This window comes from Hyaena hyaena, unplaced genomic scaffold, assembly GCF_003009895.1.
Source record: "Hyaena hyaena isolate Hyena2069 unplaced genomic scaffold, ASM300989v1 scaffold_36, whole genome shotgun sequence".
In the NCBI taxonomy this organism is placed as follows: domain Eukaryota; kingdom Metazoa; phylum Chordata; class Mammalia; order Carnivora; family Hyaenidae; genus Hyaena; species Hyaena hyaena.
In genome coordinates this window covers 4699847-4720168 of record NW_024080668.1, presented here as the reverse complement: position 1 = coordinate 4720168, position 20322 = coordinate 4699847, and the positions used below count along the sequence as shown (strand labels likewise).

General features: G+C 59.1%; 2 protein-coding genes across 2 annotated transcripts in view; one reads left to right on the top strand and one right to left on the bottom strand.

The window, feature by feature from the left end:
- The window catches only part of DRD2 (dopamine receptor D2), a 61899-nt gene extending 60184 nt beyond the window's left edge, over positions 1–1715 (top strand). The window contains exon 8 of the mRNA XM_039229219.1: positions 797–1715. Coding sequence (XP_039085150.1) covers positions 797–990 — 194 coding nt within the window. The 3' untranslated portion in view covers positions 991–1715. The remainder of the gene's footprint in view (positions 1–796) is intronic.
- A 6723-nt stretch (positions 1716–8438) lies between these two features.
- ANKK1 (ankyrin repeat and kinase domain containing 1) overlaps positions 8439–20322 on the bottom strand; it is a 12960-nt gene continuing 1076 nt past the window's right edge. Inside the window, exons 2-8 of the mRNA XM_039229118.1 lie at positions 14692–14986; positions 13424–13575; positions 13175–13224; positions 12443–12598; positions 11708–11826; positions 11310–11346; positions 8439–10255 (exon numbers count right to left, since the gene is read on the bottom strand). Coding sequence (XP_039085049.1) covers positions 8952–10255; positions 11310–11346; positions 11708–11826; positions 12443–12598; positions 13175–13224; positions 13424–13575; positions 14692–14986 — 2113 coding nt within the window. The 3' untranslated portion in view covers positions 8439–8951. The remainder of the gene's footprint in view (positions 10256–11309; positions 11347–11707; positions 11827–12442; positions 12599–13174; positions 13225–13423; positions 13576–14691; positions 14987–20322) is intronic.

The window sequence follows — 20322 nt, the reverse complement described above, 5'->3', positions numbered from 1 at the left end:
TAGCCCCCTGCTCCAGTCCGTGGGGTCTCTCTGAAGTCCTGGGGACTCCTGGGGTGCTTGTAGAACATTCTGGGCTCATGATGCTACCATGCCGAGAGCCCCGCCAAAACAGGCCTTGAGTCAGATGGACAAGGCAGGTGGGCGGGAGGTTGGTCTAGGTCAGAGGGTCCCAAAGCAGGAATTAGGAAGGGGTATCCCCTAGAGGCTGGGGAAGGCATAGCGAGAGCCTGGCCCCTGGGGGGGGGGGGGCGGATCCTCAATAGACTGGAATTCAGCAAGTCTTGGCTTCGCCCCTCCTGAGCGAGGTGGCCTTGTGTATATCACAGAGCCTGTGGGAGCCTCAGTTCCCCATCTACCCCACAGGGATGCCAGGAGCCTAAGCGAGATGGGTGTCTAACTGTCCCTTTGTCCCTCGGCCCCAAACAATGCATCCCCACCCTGCAGTGACCAAATGTTCCACTTCTGTCTGCTGAGGAAGCCGTGGTGCTCAGAGGTGACCAGAAAGCAGAGTACACATCTCCATCTCTCCTGACTTGTGTCAGAATGTTAACCCCCGTGGATTTGTTTTCAAGCCCACTATCCTTCCTGTGGGGTAGGGGTTATTACACCCATTTGACAGGTGAGGAAAATGAGGCTGAGGGAAGGAAAGTGACCTTCACTGCAAACGGGTGTCAGAGACAGCTCTAGAATCTGAGGCTGAGACTCTTTCTGCAGTGCTCCCGGGCCGGGGTCTGCCCGCGTGGGGGCCTTCCCAGCCCAGCCTCGCCCTGCCTGACCCCGCCTCCCTCTCCCCCAGGCGTGTTCATCATCTGCTGGCTGCCCTTCTTCATCACCCACATCCTGAATATACACTGTGATTGCAACATCCCGCCCGTCCTGTACAGCGCCTTCACGTGGCTGGGCTATGTCAACAGCGCCGTGAACCCCATCATCTACACGACCTTCAACATCGAGTTCCGCAAGGCCTTCATGAAGATCCTGCATTGCTGACCCGCTCCCCGCCTCCCTGCCCGGGCCGGCCGGGTCTGCGTTCCTGGGAGCCGCGGATGGGGGTGACGCAGGGCGGACTCGGCCTTCTCTTCGTCCCCAGCAGGCCCTGCAGTGCTAGCTTGACGCCACGGTGCCAGCCCGAGGGCTGGGCCTCCGGCTCGGGGTGGCTCACAGAGCCCCTCCCGCTCTAGACCCTCTCCCCTTGGCACCAAAGACGCAGCCGCCTTCTCTGACGTTTCTCTGGGGCTCTGGGGGCGCCAGGGCGAGAGGCAGGGCTCAGAGGCTGTGCTTTCTGTGGGGTTTGGCCTGGTCTTTGCAGGCCTGGGCTGGAGCGGGCCATGGGGACGGATGGCAGTTCACACCCCACGGGGCCCCTGCCCGGAAGCCGAACTCTAGCCACGGCCCCAGGCCACTTCAGTCCTGGGGGACCCTTGTAAATACCAGACCACAGGGTGAGCCCCAGAGAAGCCCAAGCCAAAAATCTTCTCTCAGTCCCTCTCCTGCCCAACGACAGGAGCCTCTATTTCCACAGCAGGGGTCCCACCCGGCCCCACCCCGCCTCCAGCCAACCATGTGATTGCCACACCGCTGAGGGCAGCACCCCTGGGCTTGAAGGGCCCCAGGAAGGTGTGCGGGGAGAGGAAGCCCAGGCTGCTGCATCCCGACGGACTCGGTGCATCCCTTCTACAGCAACTGCTAGGCCAACCTGCGGGCGGGCAGGGAAGGCGGGCTTGTGTCTGCATCGGGGGCCTGGGGCGGGGTGTTGGAGGTTCTCGGGGGAGGGGGGGCTGCCTCCTGCCACACTCTGCCGCCACACCACTCCCCTTTACCTCTAGACTCTTCTCTCTCCCGCCCCCTCTCCTTTCCGCTGTCTCCGCCTCAGAGGAGCCCGAGGCGCAGGGGCTGCTGGGTGCCACCTGGCCTGGGCTGGCCCTGCCCTGAGCGGGGAGGGAGGCTGCAGCTTGGCGGGGGTCCCTGGGCCCCAGACTCTGTAACATCACTACACATGCTCCAAACTAATAAAACTTTGACGAGAGTCATCCGCGAGGCCCCTTGGGCGGAAGGGACCAGCACCAAACTTCGTCTTGCTGGGATCAGAGTGGGGGGAGCCTTCCGCAGCCCCCTCCCGGAAACAGGTGGCCCTGACCACAGCCCCCGGGGGGACGACGGGGGGGGGGAGCTCCTCCAAGAGGACCGAGGAGAGGATGTGTGTGCCCGCGTTTCCCCCACCCCGTCCCTTCTCGCCCAGGAGCCTGGGACGCTCTCAGCCCCGCTCCTCGCCGGCCCCGAGCCTCAACTGCCAACCAAGATCGGACAGGGGAGTGTTCCCAGTGGGGATCCCCGATCCCTCTGGTAGGAAGGCCGGCTTGTCTCCGCTTCCCACCTCCTCCTCTCCAGGTCCCGGCCCCTCCGAAGCACCTCAGCTCTCGGGACCCACCACGGCAGAGAAGGCTCCGAGGAAAAGGAGCCCTTCGAGGGGCCGGCTGCGTCGGAGTCTGTGTCAGCCCCTGGCCCTGACTTCTGGCTCGCGTCAGGACCCCCTTCCTCTGCGGCAGGTCGGGGAGGCAGGGACGCCCTGCGTGACACGGCCCAGGTGGAACCCCCTCCTCTTGGCCTCCAGCCCAGTCGCAGCTCCAAATTTGTGGAGCCACAAGTTGGCACTGCCCTGAAAGCAGAAATCTGGCTTTAAGAAATGAAGTGAAATAATAAATCGACCTGGTAAGAGAGGAATATTCTTACTACCGTGAGAATAACAGCGATGATGACAAACAGGGTGCTGGCACCCACGAGCTCAGGCTCTGGGGAGCTGTCAGGGCATAATTTGCATGCTAAATACAATATTTTTAGCACCAAACTTTGGAGCACTTAACTTGCCCTGAACACTTAATTATGGACTTTGATCTTCTCCCTGAACCTGCTAAGCCCCAGGAGAGGCTTCTGTCCCCAGGAGCAGCCGGGGCCTGGAAGCTGGGCAAAACGGGCCCCTAGTCCAGCTCAGAGGGTGTCAGGAACCCAGTGACCACCTCCTGGGGAAGGCGTCAGACCCTCAGTGGGGTGAGAGACCCCAGAAACGTCTCTGCCGCTGATGCACACACAGGTGTGCACAGACACACCACACACACTCGGCCTGTGCAAGACCTTGCCCTGGATGATCTCAAAAGCTTAAAAGCTCATCTCATCTTTAGGAACCTGATAAGGTCATGCAGGTTTCTCAGCTGTGGGAATTGGAAGAGATGACACAGAGCGGAGAGAGTAAAAGAGAGGAAGGAAGGAGGGAGGGAGGGAGGGATAGAGGAAGGAAGGGAGGGAGGGAAGGAAGGAAGGAGGGAAGGAAGGGGGAGGAAGGGGGAGGGGAGGGGGAGGAAGGGAGGGAGAAGTGGGGAGGGATGGAGGAAAGAGGGAGGGAGGGATGAGGGAGGGAAGGAAGGAGGGAGGGAGGGAGGAAGGGGGGAGGGAGGGAGGGAGGAAGGGGAGAGGAAGGGAGGGAGGAAGGGGGGAGGAAGGGAGGGAGGGAGCCCAGCCCCCAGCAGCCTGGGAAGGGTGTCATGGCGGCGGAGGGCAACAGGGCAGGCAGGGGCGGGGGGTGGGGCGGGGAAAGTTGCCCACAGCTGTCAGAAGCTTCAAGTCTTTCTTCCAGACAGCAGATTGACAGCTGGAGTGGGCAGGGGGAGGGCCGGCTCCGCCCCCTCCCCCCTCAGCTCTCCCGGGACAGAGGAATGGGCGTGGGGGGGTACCCGAGAGAACTCGAACTCGAACTCGAGGTGGAAGGGGGCGGCCAGGCTCTGCTCCCCTCCCAGGAGGCCCTGACTGCCGCCGCAGCGCTCTGATTCTTCTCCTCTCCTTCCCTGGGCTTCTGTCTCTGTGCCTGTCTTTCTCCAAAGCATGGCTTTCAACCAAAGGGTCGTTTGTCTGCCTTTACAGCAGGTGGGGTCTGACAGCCCCCACCCCCAGCACCGGGTCAGGCACAGCCGGGCGCTTTGCATATGTGTCCCATCAGATGTCCCTATGTGACTGCAAGTCTTCAAAGCTTCAGACACCCCCCCTTACTCTCCCCTAGTGGGTTCCGGAAGAGTCCCGGACGACCCCCGGCTGGGGAGATGTCCTGGAAACTGGGAGGCCAGTAGTGCAAGAGAAACCAGCCCGTGCGACCTCCCGGATCTTTCTCGACAACCACTGTGCTCGGGGCCCTGAGCGAGGGGCTAGGTGTGCAGCAGGAGAAAGGTGGATGTGACCCCTGTCCGTGTCCCGCAAGTGTGAGTCTGAGGCCCACAGTCACACAACAGCGGTCAGAGCTGCGCGTCGCCCACGACAGAGCCCTGGCCGGGTGTGGAGACACGGGTCCCGTAGATGACAATGACGTGGGGCGCAGCATCCCTGGTGAGGGCAGGAAGACTGAGGGCACGGAGCCCTGCCTGAATGGCGGGGCGGGAGGCCCTCAAAAGAAGTGACTGCCTGTCCTGTGTCCCCGGTGGGCTCAGCACAGGGGCAGGTGGTCATCTGCAATCAGGGACGCTGACGACCAGCCTGCCTTGGGGGCAGTGTGTCCATCCTCTGCCCGGGACCCCTCCCCACAGCATCCATCCCAGGAGCCGCCTGGCCCAGCCCGTGCCCCACTGCCTCCCTGCCCTCCTGGGTCCCAGGACCCAGGCTACGTCTGTGGCCACGAGCCCCCATCCCATGCAGGGGCCATGTGATCCAGTCCTCCATGTAGCCCTGGGCACCCATCCGGGGGACCCCATTAGGCCGCCTCGCTTTCGAGAGACTGACTGCCTAGATGACAGGCTGGCCTTTGAATCCAGGGCTCCAAGCCTCCGTCTCACCCTGTCCATTCGGCCCGTTTCCCCACCAGCACCGAGCAAAGCTTCAGGAGGCTCGAGTGGTGCGACGATTTGTAAAAAGGTGGGGAGAGAGGGAGAGAAAAAGCATCTGGGCCCCGGTCTTTTAGGAGCTTGTCCTCTGGTGCCTGTGGACTGCCTGGTAGCCATTTGGGCTGCAGAGCTATTTTATTTTTATTTTTATTTACTTCTTAAAATCTTTGTTTTTTTAAATGTGTATTTATTTATTTTGAGGGAGGGAGAGAATCCCCACGCTCAGCCCAGAACCCAGCATGCGGCTCAGTCTCATGACGGTGAGATCATGACCTGAGCTGGAATCAAGAGTCAGACGCTTAACCGACTGAGCCCCCCAGGTGCCCCAGGCGAGTTGCTTTTAGAGGGGCTGCAGGTCAGCGTCTGCTCATGCATGTGCCCGAGTCTCCTCTGAGCCAACCCGGTGCCCCCGGCCTTCATTCTGGGGAGTCTGGGAGAGCGAGAAGCTGGCAGGGACAGGGCAGACCATCTCTGGAAGGGGGGGCTCCCACCTCGGCGTTGGGGGGCTAAAGCGGTGCAGGGAGAAGAAGGTACCTGGGAAGGACAGCTTCCCACCTCTCTCCCACCCTAGCTCTGCTACTTGTTGAATGAAGCAGGGTGGGCGCTGCTGGGCTGAAGCCCCACCTGGTGGCATTCGGAGAGGCCTTTCACTCCTGGTTGGTGCTAAGGCAGCTCCAGATCCACAGGAAGTGCCACACGGCCACTGTGCCACTTGCCTCCACCCCGGACTTCTGTCCCAGGACCCGGAGCCTCCCTGCTGCCTCGGGCAGAGATGCGGCAGGTGAATGAGGGATGGAGGTCAGGCGAGGAGGGAGGTGGTACCACTCCGGGCATGGGCAGCTAAGGTCCAGCATGCTCTGCCCCGCATTGTCCTGAGCGGGCCCAGCAACAAACACGGTCTTCTTGGCCCCAGGAGAGCTTTTGAATGCACAGTTCATTGTGATCTTATTCTTCTGCTCAGAAAGGGACAGCAGCTCCCAGCTGCCCCAAGGTCCAAGCTCCAGAATCAGGGTGGGCATCAGAGTCTCCCCACCCTGTCTGCTCGTGGGCTGTCTGCACCCCTGGCTCGCTTGCTCGGTCACATTCCCCAGCCTCTGGGACCCCTGGCTCCTTCCACCTCGTCCAGGCCCTACCCCATCTCTGCTGGGTCCTTCTACATACATGCCTTCCGGAAACCCCTTCTTGACTGACCCACTCAGCTTGGGAACTGACTGGATGACGGACAGAGCCAGATTATAGACTGTGTTGTCCACTAGTCACGTGTGGGGCTACTTAAGTTTATTGAAATCAAACATTTGGTCCCCTGGCTGCACTGGCCACATTTCAACACTCGGTAGCACAGTGTGTGTGTGTGTGTGTGTGTGTGTGTGTGTGTGTGTGTGTGTGTGTGTGTGTGTATGTGTGTGGTGGGGCAGGAGCTATCCTACCGACTGGTTGCAGATACAGGTTTCCAGCCTCCCGGATGCGCTGGTCTAGAAGGACTCCCAGGGCACCTTTAACCCTAACATGGGGAGAGAGAGAGATGAATGGACTCGTGAAGGGGAGGGAATGTCTACTTTGGGGCTTTAAGGGGTCTGTAAGGACCTCCACAGAGATGCCCAGGAACTAGGGACTTCCAGTCCTCGGCCACCCCCCAAACTCCCCTAAACAGGACTTGAAATCCAACTGGAGATGCTCTCCTTGGGAATTTCAAGGGCCTCACTAAAACCCAATTCTAGACATCCCACAGAAACTTCTAGAAGGCAGCCATGTGGCAGTGGGACCCACCGTAGACACTGTGTGATGTGTCTGGCTTGGGTTGACTTGAAAAGCGAGCAGGTGCTAATAGGCAACGTGAGGGCTGCTGGCCAGAGCTGGCCTGAACCCGCCACCTCCGTTAACTCCTGGAGGAAGGGAGGAGAGCAAGCCGGGGTCTGTGAATCTCAGCCTGGACCCCGGGACCATGAGGTTGGTGAGACGGCATGACTCCCAGGGCTGGTCCTGACCGCATGTCCACAGGATCCCTGCCGTTATAGGACAGCGGGTGCAAAGGCGTCACTTATCTGTTCTAACTCCTTTCTTCGACGTCTTTCAAGTTCTGTCCAACAGGTGAGCCCCGACTCTGCTGGGCCCTGTGCCTCACTCCCGGCCATTCCCAGGCAGCGATCTGAGCGCACCTGGTTTTGAACAGGTAGCCCCACCCCCCTTCTCTGGCTCCTGCAGAATCCCAGCGTGGGAGCCACACAGACCTCGGTGCACAAGGAAGGCAAACAGCATAGAGCCCTCTCCCCTTCCCCCTTCCTGCTCTGGCCTGTTCTGGGAAAGAGAACTCCCAGGGGGCACGAAGCTACAAGTCTTGCCTAAGGCTCAGCCTCCAGAAGAACAAGAATGGACGGGGCAGCCGAGCAGGGAGTAGGAAGACGAAGCAGCCTTCCGAGTGATGCCTCCCGTAGTCCTCAGGGGCCCCCACTCCACCGAGTCCAGAAAAGCCCACCGCCCCACCACCAGGGGGCTGCCTGCGGGTTACTGGGCACAGGGAGAAATGAGACGCCCCCTGGTGGTTGTTCTCAGCCCTGGCTGCTCTCCAGCGTAACCCAGGAGATTTCTTGTTTAACCGGCCAAGGGTAGGGCCCGTGTTTAAATCGCCCTCCCACCCCCACACACTGCACCCAGGAGGTTCTCACGAGTAGGCTTGATGTATAGCTACTGGTCCGGGGCACATCCCGGCTCCGTGGTACTCCCAGGGCTCTCCGCGGCAGCCGTAGGCTGGGACGTGATGGGGTGAAGCATCTAGGGCCCAGGACGTGGGCGTCACAGCCCAGAGGCACAGCACTGCCAGCCTGTATGTGGGTAAGAGGTCTCCTCTGCTCTGCCTCTCCCCCTGCGCTGACAGGGGGCTGCTGACTGGTGGCTCCACAAGACCACCCACAGAGGAGGCCTGCCCAGGGGCTGGGGGTTGGGGCCGGCCAGCGGTTGGGGCAGAAGATTCCTTAAGTCAAATTTGGAGGGGCTGATTCAGCAGCGTGGAGAGGTGGAGAGGAGCAGGACACGACCTCAGGGCACCCGTTCTTCCCCACTCAAATCCCCCCACCTCCCGGAGGTCGGCCATTCCTGGCAGAGCCAGAGAGAAAGCAGAGGCTGGGCCCGGTCAACACAAGGGTGTTGTGAGCAGCCCCAGCTCTGCCCCGACCTGCCCCACAACTGTAGGGCGGCCAGGCCAGCACACGGGCAGCCAGGGTGTGGGCACAGGGGACGGCTGTCTGAGCCTGAGCCGCTGCGGCTGGGAGGGAAGTCCCTGCCCCGATAACCCACCCCTCACCGTCACCACCTCCTCCAACTCCACACTTCTGCCCCCGGCCTTCCCCCATTGGGTCGACTCACACCACACCCCACATCCCATACTCATACTATTGGCTCCCCGGGCAGCCCCTCTCCAAAGGGGAGACTCAGATCCACAGTTGTATGGACTTGAGGGTTTGAAACCTGGTCCTATAAGTAGACAGGAACGAAGGGGAAGCAGAGGAGGCTGGGGACCCCCAGAGGATCACTGGGGCTGAGACCACGTGGGAGCGACCCAGGCGCCGGAACCAGGGCCACCAGGAAGGTGTGGTCTGTGTGGCAACAGGGCTGGCTGGGGCGTTACAGAGTAGGCTGAAACTTCCTCCCAACTTTTAGCTGCGGCCCCTTTCGAAAAGCACGTGCCTGACTGTCCTGGCCTTGCTGGAGATACAGGCCAAGTACACAGATTCTAGCCAGGAGGGAGCATGTCCCTCTTCTCCGTGCATCCCTTCGCCGTCAGAGAGGGTTCCGGGGACGCAGGGGCCCCTGGGAGCTCAGGGGCAAGTGGCGCAAGGTGGCAGGAGTCTGGGGAAGGAAGAGGGAACTCACTCCGGGGGCTTGAGTCCAGGTTCGGGAGGGGGAACAGGAGGCCGGGGCCCCACCCCCGGCTGCGACCTCAGTGTACCTCCTTTCCCTCTGGGGGGACACCAGGCTCCTCCTGTGTCCTCTCAAGGCCTCGGGAGCAGGTGGCAAGCACAGGGAAGGGACCATGCCAGAAGGCCAGCTTCGCCTCCACTGACCCCTCTTCTCACGGGTGAGGAGGCCCCGGGTTGCCTACATTCTCGCCTGGGCTCCAGGCTCAGCACCGCCCAGAACGGCCAGTGGGGGCTCCTTGCCCTCCAGGAAGGCAGCGATGTTCTGCTTTTGGTTCCGGAGGGCCAGCTGCAGGGGTGTGCAGCCCACCCCGTCCCGGACGTCCAGCTGGGCGCCGGCTTTGACCAGCACTTTGAGGATGGCCGTGTTGCCCTTGAGGGCGGCCAGGTGGGCGGGGGTCCAGCCCACCTTGTTGCGGGCGTGGACGTCGGCGTGGTGCTCCAGGAGGTGGATGATGCTCAGGAAGGCACCCCGATGGACGGCCAGGTGCAGGGGCGTCCAGCCCGACTGCTCGGTGGCGTTGGGGTCGGCCCCACACCGCAGCAGCTCCGACACCACCACCTCCTCCCCGTGGCGGGCAGCCAGGTGCAGGGGCGTCCACTTCATGTCCCCAGGAGCCCCCAGGTCTGCGTGGCTCTCCGCCAGCAGGTGGATGACCTCCAAGTGGCCTTTGTAGGCTGCGAGATGGAGCGGTGTCCAGCCCTGCCGCGTGGGCAGCTGGAGGCTGGCCCCGTACCTGAGGAGCATCTTGCAGATAAGGTACTTCCCCCTGGCGGCCGCCAGGTGCAGTGGGCTGTAGCCGCTCCGGTCAAGGGCATCAGGGGCCGCCCCGCTCTTCAGCAGGTGCTGGATGGCCCTCACTTTGCCTCGCTCCACGGCCAGGTGCAGCGGCGTCCTCAGGTTCCGCTGCCGTGCGTCCAGCTCGGCCCCCTGGCCCGCCAGCAGCTTGACCAGGCTGACGTGGCCGAAGTGGGCGGCCACGTGGAGAGCGGTCTTGCCCTCGGCCTCGTGCAGGTTGGGGTCGGCCTGGCGGGAGACCAGCAGCCGCGCCACGTTCTCAAAGTTGTTCTGCGCCGCCAGGTGCAGCGGGGTCCAGCCCTCATGCTCCTGGGCGTCCACGCGGGCGCCGTGGTCCAGGAGCAGGCGGGCGGTGCGGTCGTCTCCGTTCTGGGCCGCGAAGTGCAGCGGGGCCCAGCCGTCTTCGTCGGCCAGGTTGGCGTCGGCCCCGTGGTCCAGGAGCAGGGCGCAGAGCTCGGGCTGCCGGTCCTGGGTGGCGATGAGGAGCGGCGTGTAGCCGCAGGCCGTCTGGCAGTCCACGTCGACCTCGTGGGCCAGCAGCAGCCTCACCCGCTCCACGCTGCCCTGCACCACCAGGAAGTGGAGGGGAGAGACTTTGTTCTCGGATGTGCAGGGCTCCTCGCCGCTGGGGACGGGGTCCTCGCCGTCCGAGAGCTGCAGGACCCGCTCCGGGTAGCCTCCAGAGTCTGCCGGGAGGAAGAGGGGCTGCAAAACGGACCTCCGACCCGGGCGGAGCACAGAGACTCCGGGAGGGAGGGAGGAGGGCAGTCTTTCCTGCTCTCACAGATCCCTACACGGCCTCCGGCGGCCTAGAGAACAGGCTCTGGGCCGGCCTTCCTGTGAGGACGGGGCAGAGAGAGGCCTGGGCACAGACCCCGGGTCCACCCTTAGCATCCCCTGACTTTTGCCAATTCCCTGCCACCTTGGGCCTCCAGATCCCGATCCCTAAAGGGGACCCAAAGTGCCATTGTGGGGACAGTGCGGGGGTGGGTAAGAACTTCCAGAGGAGGGCTTGGCACAAAGCAAGTCAGTGCAAGTCGAAAACAGGCTCTGTGACCTCAACTCCTGCTGAAGCCACTATGGCTTCCTCCTGCTCTACCCAGAGCGTATTGGGATTAAAAGCAACAATTTCGGGGGCGCCCGGGGGGCTCAGTCGGTTAAGCATCCGACTCTTGATTTCAGCTCACGTCATGATCGCACAGTCCGTGGGATCGAGCCCCGAGTGGGGCTGTGTGCTGACAGCGTGGAGCCTGCTTGGGATTCTCTCTCCCTCTCTCTCTCCCTACCCGTCTTCTGCTTACTCTCCCTCTCTCTGCCCCTCTCTCTCTCTCTCTCTCTCTCTCAAAAAAAATAAATAAACTTTAAGCAATAGTTTCCAAAACAAACAAACAACGATAACAATAACAAAATCCCTTCCCACCGCCCCCCACACCCGAGGTTCTGGTTTAATGCATGTAGGTGGCCCAGGCATCAGGATCTCAGTCCCCAGCGAATTCTAACCCAAGCCAGGGTTGAGCCAGTGTTCTGCGTCCGAAGCCAGGAAATGAGTCTGGCCTTGTAAGAACACAGACCTGAAGGGCTCACAGCCTGACCCCTGGGGGCAGGAGCGTTTCTGGAAGATGGAGCCCGGTGCCAGGAGAGGGACACAGGAACCCCTGATTTGTGACAGTCGGTCGGGGGCAGGGGAGATGGGGAGAGGGTGTGCATCCTCTGGGCCCAGCTGCCGCACTCCGGACTCACCGCTGTCTGTTAGCTCCTGGCTGACCTCTTCACTGACCTGGAGGGAGGGAATCGGAAGACAGGGGGGCAGCTGAGAGCGGCGGGCAGGTGCCGGTCTGTGCCCCCCTCCACGCCTCCCCTCTCTCCGGCCGCCCCCACGCTAGGGAAGGGACAGGAGAACAGAGTGAGGACGCTGAGGCCTGCGATGGAACCGCCCGCAGGCGGGGCCCTGATAATCCCGGGCACGTGAGAGACTGAGCGCCCTCCTCGGGGGCTATGGCTACACTGTGCAAGCCAGGAAAGGCTGTCCCCACGTGGGCCGCCTGGCGTGGCCAGCAGCGTGGGCCGGGTCTCCACCCCTGTGCTCCGGTGCACGCATCCCGGGGCCTGCGGGGGACGCGCCGGCCGGCCGCGCTCACCTCCCTGGGCCGGGGCAGAGATGGCTTGCAGGACACCTTCCGGGCCAGGGCCTCGCTCTCCGGCTCCGCCACGGGGCTCTGCAGCAGGAGCAGTAAGACGTCCGTCTCCACTGTGATGTCTGCGCCACGAGGGGGGGATAGAAGGACCACGGGCTGGCCGGAGGCCCCTTCCCCGTTTTAGACACCCCAACAGTCCCGGTGCACCACCCCCTGCAAACCACTCCTGCACATGCACACGTGTGCCCAGGAGGTGGCAAAGCCCGGCCCTTAGCACGTCACTGGCCTCTGAGGGTCAGGCCTCTTCCGTAAGACGAGGGGGAGGACCCGGTGATGCCTAAGTTGCTCACAGTTACACATGTGTGTGTTTGCATGGTTGCCGAAGTTGGGGGTGTCCTCAAGGCCCATCCGGGCACGTGATCTCATGGTCTGGAAGGACCAGGCTCACCAGCGAACTCGGAAGCAGCACAGCGAGACCCGAGCCCTCCGCCTGGGTTTTCTCTACCCTACCTCCCACGGGGGCGCACAGACAGACACCCAGAGACTCGCGCGCCATCTTCAGCCCCCTCCGCGCCCCCGGCCTCCTCCATCCCAGCACCTGATGCAGACTGTGCCCTGGGGGGGCCCAGGCCCCGGCCACCTCGCCTCCCGCCCCCTCCACCCTGGCCCTGGGTGTGCCTCACGCTCCAGCCCTGCTCAGCTCCCCAGGCCCTCGAGCGGCTCGGGCTGGATGAGAACCTGGAAAGCAGGGCCTCTTCTTGGGGTCCTGGTCCCAACAGCGCCTCATCAGGCTCACCATCTGCTGGGCCTCACCCGGCCACGTATCAGAGACGGACTGCAGAGACGGCCGCATGCCCGCAGCCACTCGCACGACAATGGTCACCATGTGGAAGCCTGCGAGGGGAAGCCAGGCTGTGCGCAGGCCGGGAGGCGGGGCCGGGGTGGCCGTGCAGGGGGGCGGGGGGGGGGGTGATTCCCACAGAGTAGTGCACACAGCAAGAGCAACATAAATGCACCGTGCGTCAAAGCTAGGTTGCAGGCCAACTTGAGGTTCCGATCTGAGCTGCCGGGTCTCTGGTCCGGCCGCGGCCGCCTCCCAGGCCGAGACGGGACAGGACCACGCACTGCAGGCCTCTGCTGCCCAGGGGACTGGTTCCAGGCTTTGGCTTTCAACACTGTGAGCTCGCCCGGGTTTCCTGACAGTCTATGGACCTGGCGTTAGGTGTCAGGGTGGCGGCAGGAGAGACAGAAAAGAATACTTTGGAAGCAAAGGAATTAGAGCCAGAAGCGTGGTCTGGGCTGACGTGTGCCCTTCCTGTATGGTTACGCGAGCTTCGGAAGGCAGGAGAGGAAGGCAGGAGGGTAGGAACGGGAATCCAGAAGCCCCAAGCTGCTGCCTGCCCTCCCCCGAGAGCCCTCGGCCCCTCCCAGCCCCTCCCCTCCCCCCGCCCATCCAGCACCACCTGCTACCTGAATACGGCTTCTTCTGAGTGAGGAGCTCCCAGATGACAATCCCAAAGCTGCAGACAAGGCACAGTGCTCCCTGAGTGACCTTCCCAGACACCGCGGCCACCCCACGCGGCGGGCCCCGCACGCTCCCCGGCAAGGCGTCTCCAGCGGCCCCCTTGCCGTGTCATGCCCTGGGGCCTGGGGGACGGCTCAGGTGGCGTGGTGAGGAGCAGCTACCCGCCCCCCAGAGAGGGCCCAGCCCCCTCTCACCTGTACACGTCATACTTGGGTCCTGGGGCCCTGTCACTTTCCAAGAACATCTCAGGGGGGATGTAGCTGAGGGTGCCCCGTAGAGCTGACCTCTCAATGTACTGCATCCGGGTCGACTGTTCCATCCACTTGGACAGGCCGAAGTCCGAAATCTGCGGGGAAGCCACAGTCTTGCCTCCAGGAAACTGCCTTGATCTCTCCCCCTCCTGTAGCCTACGCTTCCAGGATGGGGGGGCGGTTAAGGGCCCGGGCACCTCTCCCACGTATGACCTGGATGACCTCAGACAAGTTACTTTCCTTCTCAGAGCCTCGGTTTCCTCATCTATGAACTGGGAATAGCATGCACGCTTAACGGACGGTGCTCTGATGAGCATTACATGGAGACATGTGCAAAGAGCACTTACAATTCTGTCTGCCACGTAGCAAGTACTTAGCGGGCGTGCCCATGAACCAGACGGACTGTGGGTAAAGCTCCCGTCTTTGGAAAGCTTCCGTCCGTCCACTTACAAGGGCCCGGAAGAATATACACCACGTCTATATATCCCCTGACTGCTCCTAACCATTGGTTCATTCGTATTCACCGGGTGCCAACCACCTGCATCCTGAGGATCAGGAAGCAGATAAGGGAGCTGACACCCTCACGCCTATTACTCCTCTAAGTGCTCACTCAAATAGGGAGGAATCGTCACTAACGAAACAGTTTCACAATGACTATATACTTACCATGGGGTTAGCACTATGAAGAGACAGAGGTACCATGAGGGTATACATAACAGGGGCCTGTTGGGGTACATCAGGGAAAATTCCCTGAGGAGGGAGTCTTCTGTTTAAGCGGAAATTTGAAAGATGAGCACAGGGTGTTAAATAAAGAAGGGAGGAGGGGAAACACTGGTCGTGGCACTAGGGACAGAATGTGCAAAGGTCCTGGGGCAGAGAGGGTGGCACATTTTAGGGACTGAAGGCCATTATAACCTTGCTTAGGAATCATCTCATTTCCACACATTCCACTCACAGCAAAGAATGGGAGGGAAAGGGAATATTCTACCCCCAGAAGAAACAGAAGACTGAGGGCCAAAGAGGGTTGCTGCAGGCATCCTGATACCCAGAGCCATGCACCAAACTCCACTGCTCATCCATCTGCCTTCAGGATTTATCCATGAGGGAGACTTAAAATTCTCAGCAGGTGAGGCAAGCAGGTAGATAATCTTGCTCACCTGCAGGAGACTCTGGAGTGGAAAGGGAGCAGAGAGGTTGACCGTGGCCTTTACCTTGACATGCATGTTGCCATCTAGGAGGATGTTGCCCGGTTTGAGGTCCAGGTGGAGCAGAGGCGGCTTAATGCTGTGGAGAAAGTTCATGGCCAGGCTGGTCTCATGGATGATGCGGAACTTGAGCTGCCAGGAGAGGCTGTGCGTGGGCAGCATCTTCTCCAGGGAGCCGTTGGCCATGAACTCCATCACAATGCCCAGGGGCTGCCTGCACACGCCATAGATGGACACGATGTGCTGAAACTTGATCTTCTCCATTTTGGCTGCTTCTTCAATGAGGCAGTCCATGTCGTAGCTGTGGACACATGGGGCGTGAGGGACAGAAGGGGATGGCCCGTTAATTCCCAGAGCAATGAGCAGAGCAACAGACCAGGCTTAGTGCCAGGCTCTGGAGACCCAGAGAAGCCTCGGGAGCTTGCAAGTTCATGCAGGGAGAGGGTGAGTTCTAGAAGGAAGCCTAACAAGATGCACAGAGTGGGGTCCAGATGGCCGGCAGCCACGGGACAGGACGCGAAGGGGTTGGCAAGCTCGGAGCAAACCCATTCTAGACAGGCGGCCACAAAAAGCCGGCCCGTTACTCTGCCGCTGGTCTCCCCTGGCAGGTCACAAATGCCCGGAGGACCACCATCACGCCTCACGCTTCTGTTTCAAAATACCATTTATTGCCATTTTGATTATGAAAGGCAGGAAATCAAGGGAATGCAGAGAAGAACATTAAATCATCAGTAATCCAACCTTGCAGAGCTGGCCTCTGTCAATATTTTAACATATACATGGTCAAGGTTATCTCTCTCCTTTCCCCCTCCCTTTCGCTCCCCCCCCCCCCAATCTCTCCATCCCACTATGTGGGCTGCTTTGTGAACTGCCTTCCCAGTTAGCAGAACACAGTGCCTCCTCACATTGCTGTTCTCCTGAAGGAGGGTCTGCACTGCCTGCACTGAACTCCGTCTAACGGATGAACTGCAATTATTCATCTTGCTCCCCCCGCCCCACCCCAGCACATTGCCGCACGCAGCACAATGCATCTTTGTCGAACTGGAGTCAAGACTTAAGGGAAGGCCTTACAACATGAGCGTCGGCTTGACCCCCTCGCTTCTTTCGCCCACACAACGCTAACTATGCAAATTGTTGGAGAGTGTTTGGGGATTGCGGGGATGAGGATTAGGGAGAAATGACATTTTTAAAAGCCCAGTATTTGCAAAACCGCGTGGGCACTGCAGACACAGGCTGCCGGGAACGTGCGTGCAGGGTGGCCCCGGGAAGCCAGCCAGAGACGGCCGGCCTCCAGAACAAACACCTGCCCCGCCTCGCATCCGGACAGGGCGGCTGGTCCAGGCGTCCCCCACTGTCGCCCCCACCTCTGCTCTCTTCCAGAGACCTCCCCTCCGCCTCTGCAGTACTTCTCTGTCTCCTCTTGTCCTTTTGAGTTCCCAGGAACTGAGATACTGGCCATGGAAAGGAAAAATCAAGGGATCTGGGACCTCAATGCACTGATTTCAAATCCCAGCTTTACTGCTTATTCGCTGCGTGACCCTGAGCAAGTAAACTCTCTGGGCCTCGGTTTCTTTCTTTCTTTTTTTTTTAAATAGTTTATTGTCAAGTTGGTTTCCATATAACACCCGGTGCTCATCCCCACAAGTGCCCTCCTCCATGCCCATCTCCCCCCTTCCCCTCCCCCACACCCCCATCAGCCCTCAGTTTGTCCTCAGCATTCAAGAGTCTCTCATGGTTTGCCTCCCTCCCTCTCCCCCATGGTCCTCCGTTAAGTTCCTCCTAATCCACCTATACGTGCAAACATATGGTATCTGTCCTTCTCTGCCTGACTTATTTCGCTCAGCATAACACCCTCAAGTTCCATCCATGTTGCTACACATGGCCAGATTTCATTCTTTCTCATTGCCATGGAGTATTCCATGGTATAGATAGACCACATGTTCTTGATCCATTCGTCTGTTGATGGACACTTAGGCTCTTTCCATGTTTTGGCTATTGTGGAGAGTGCCGCTATGAACATTGGGGTGAATGTGCCCCTATGCATCAGCACTCCTGTGTCCCTTGGGGAAATTCCTAGCAGTGCTAGAGCTGGGTCCTAGGGGAGTTCTATTGTTCATTTTTTAAGGAACCTCCATACTGTTTTCCAGAGGGGCGCACCAGTTTACATTCCCCCCAACAGTGTAGGAGGGTTGGGCCTTGGTTTCTTAACTATGAAATGGGAACAGCTTGCACAATTGCCCCGACAGCCTGGACGCACAGTCCACATGCCCCACTAGCCCCTCTCGCTGGGCGTCTGGTCTCCTACTTCCTCCTTTCTGAAGTGGGGTTTGACCTCAGGACCCTGAGATCAAGACCTGAGCTGAGATCAAGAGTCAGATGCTTAACCAGCTGAGCCCTCTGGGCGCCCCTGGTCTTGATACTTCTCTGAGCAGCTGTTGACAAGGTGTCCAAGGCCTCCCACTGTGTCACAGCCCGTGCAGAGTTTTCGGGTCTCGGTTTACCAGTCAGGTCTCTCCCTCTTTTTCTCGAGTAGTCACGTCCCTTGGCCGCGTGCCAGCTTTCCCCAAGATCCCTTCCCCTCCTGTCCAGTCCCGGCCGGCCCCTCCCTTCTCCCTCTGCACTGCCTCTCCCAATCTCTGCGTCTCCCGTGGTACAGGGCTCAGGGTGTCTGAAGCAGAAGCCGGGTGCTCCCCTCCACCCGCCCCTCCCTCTGCCTTCCTCTCGGCAAACGGGGCCTCCATACTCCCATCCTCAAAGGCCCGATGTCCTCCTTGACCTTCATCTCCCTCCCACGACCTCAGCACATCCTGTCAGGCACACCCTCAAAACAGAGCACCGTTCTGACGGCTCCTCACCAGCGGCATCTTGGCCCAAGCCTCCTAACTGGCCTCCCCGCTTCTCTCTTCCCCTCCACCATCCATTCTTAACCCAGCAGCCAGAGGGATCCTCATAAAATGTGAGTCAGAGCATGTCACCGCTCCGCTCAGGACCCTCTGTTGGCTTTCTTCTCACTCAGAGTTAAGCGAAGTTCTCACAATGGTCTAGGAAGCTTTGCGGGATCTTCCCCCGGGCATAGCTTGCTGACTCCTCCCCACCTCTGCTTCTGCCATCAGGGCCTCTGGTCCTCTTCCACCATGTCAAGCACGTTCCCACCTCAGGACCTTTGCACTTGCTGTTCCCTCTGCTCTAAAACAGCCACATGGCTTGCTACTTCTTTGCTTCAAATCTCTACTCAAATGGTACCTAATGAGTAAGGATTTCAAGTCTATATTAAATAGCAATCCATGGGGTGGCTGGGTGGCTCAGTCAGCTAAGCCACAGACTCCTGGTTTCAGCTCAGGTCACGATCTCATGGTCCACGAGTTTATGCCCCACGACCGGCTCCGCACTGGCATGGAGCCTCTTTGGAATTCTCTCTCCCTCTCTCTCTGCCCTTCCCCTGCTTGTGCTCTCTCTCTCTCTCAAAATAAATAAATTCATTTATTAACAGCAATCCTACCCCAACTCCAGCAATTCTTATGCCTCCACCTCCACACAGAGCCCACAAATTAATATTTCTAGATCAAAGTGTTTTCTTGGAGGATCAGATTATTCAACTCTCTTTAGGTATTTTAACCAAGAAAATGTCAGGTGGTTGTGAGTGCTATAGATAAAAATTATTTGTGTATGTATTATTTACTTACTTAATTTCCGTCTTGCCCTAGTTTCCTTTCTTCCTTAATTGATGAACTCCATGAGGGCAGGGACTTTGTTTTGCTTACTTAGTGCTCAGAGCAAATGAACGTCATCCATGCCCTTGCTTCAGCTACGACCTGTCATAATAAATGACTCACACATCTTCGTATTGTTAGCTCAGCCCTTCACTCTGATGTCTACTTGCCAATTCTTTTTGGCACCTTAAACTCAACCTGTACAAAACTGAACTCATGAATTTCTTCTCCAAACCTGGGCCTCTTTTCATGTTCCCTTTATTAATTGTCAACAATGTCATTCAAGAGACACCAACTAGGTACCAGGCTCTGGGGACAGAGCAGTGAGCAGACAGACTCAGCCCTCATGGACCAGACATTCTAGCAAACCCTTTGTTCCTCTGGGCAAGGCAGACATCAAATTAGCCTTGACGTTCCTCTTCCCCATCACGCTCCCCATTCACACCCCAGCACCAAGTCAAGTGGATGGTTACCTCCTAAATATGCATAATCCATGCCTGTCTTTCCCTCTGTCACTACGCATCAGGCTAGACTCCAACCATCTCCTGCCTGAACGGTGACAAGTCCTCACTGGACCAGCATCCACTCTACCCTTCCAATCCATTCTGCGTCCTGCAAATTCGATCAGCTCCTTTCTGTCACACACCGCCAACCTGGCTGCAAACCCTTCAGTGGCTTTCCATTGTTCCCCCCCGACCTTCAACTCCAGCCATGACAGCCTTTCTCCATCTCCACTTACTGTGCCCTTCTTGCCACAGGCCCTTTGCACATTCTGCTGCCTCTCCCTGGGAAGTTTTTTCCTCTTTGACTACTTAACTTACACTCATCCTTCAGTCTTCTGTTCAACTGTTATTTCCTCAAGGAAGCCTTTTCTGATCCCAGTCAAACTCTATTAATAGGCTGTCACAGAACAATAAATCTTTGTTGCTTTTCTCGCAACAGCACATTTACATCTACTTGTGGGGTTATCTGACTCATGTCTCTGTCCCCCAGGCTGTAAGCTCCAGGAGAACAGAGCCCTATCTGTTGCACTCAACATTGTATCTCAGGGTCTAGCACCTTGCCTGACACACAGGAGGGTGGCAAGAAGCGTTTGTCCAGGGAAGGAATGAATGAAGAGGTGTAAAGAGTGACTCACGTAAATCTCCTAGGATAGTACTCCACACTCAGCAGGCATTAATCGTCATTAAATCCCTCAGCGCTTCCCCACCCCCCAGAGAGTTCCCAGAACTTGGAAAGGGCAAGTTACTGTCAATGTCTAACAGTGCAGCCTTGTGAATGCCATCCCCTTCCTTTTGTCCTTCACCTCAAAGCCCGTAAATGATGTGGACACACCCTAGAAAAATCGGACTGTACTCCAAAGCCAGCAAGGGGGTGCTGAAGGAGGAAGAGGGTCAAGTTGTGGGCTGTCTCCCTTTGCCTGCCTTCATGAAGCAGGTGGAAGGCCCAGGAATCAGAGACGGGGCTGGCTTGAGTGTGTGCAGCCAAAGGCTGGGTCTGGGGGCCTTGCATGGTGACCACAGAGAACATGACATCCAAATATGATGCCCCTTGGAGATTCCCCCCCCCGCCCCCCGCCCAGGCCTTCTAATCGATGGCCCAGGAGCCTTGGGAGTATGACAGGCAAGATTCTCATACTCAGACTTCACATCCTCAATGTGTCCTTCATGGCTGCACAGACGGCCAGCACACACCTGGTCCAGGCAAACGTGGTGGGCAGGAGATCAGAATGGGTAGAAGAAGGGGCGCCTGGGTGGCTTAGTCGGTTAAGCGTCCGACTTTCACTTAGGTCATGATCTCGCGGTTCGTGGGTTCGAGCCCCGCGTCGGGCTCTGTGCTGGCTGCCAGCTCAGAGCCTGGAGCCTGTTTCAGTCTGTGACTCCCTCTCTCTCTGACCCTCCCCTGCTCACGCTGTCTCTCTCTCTCT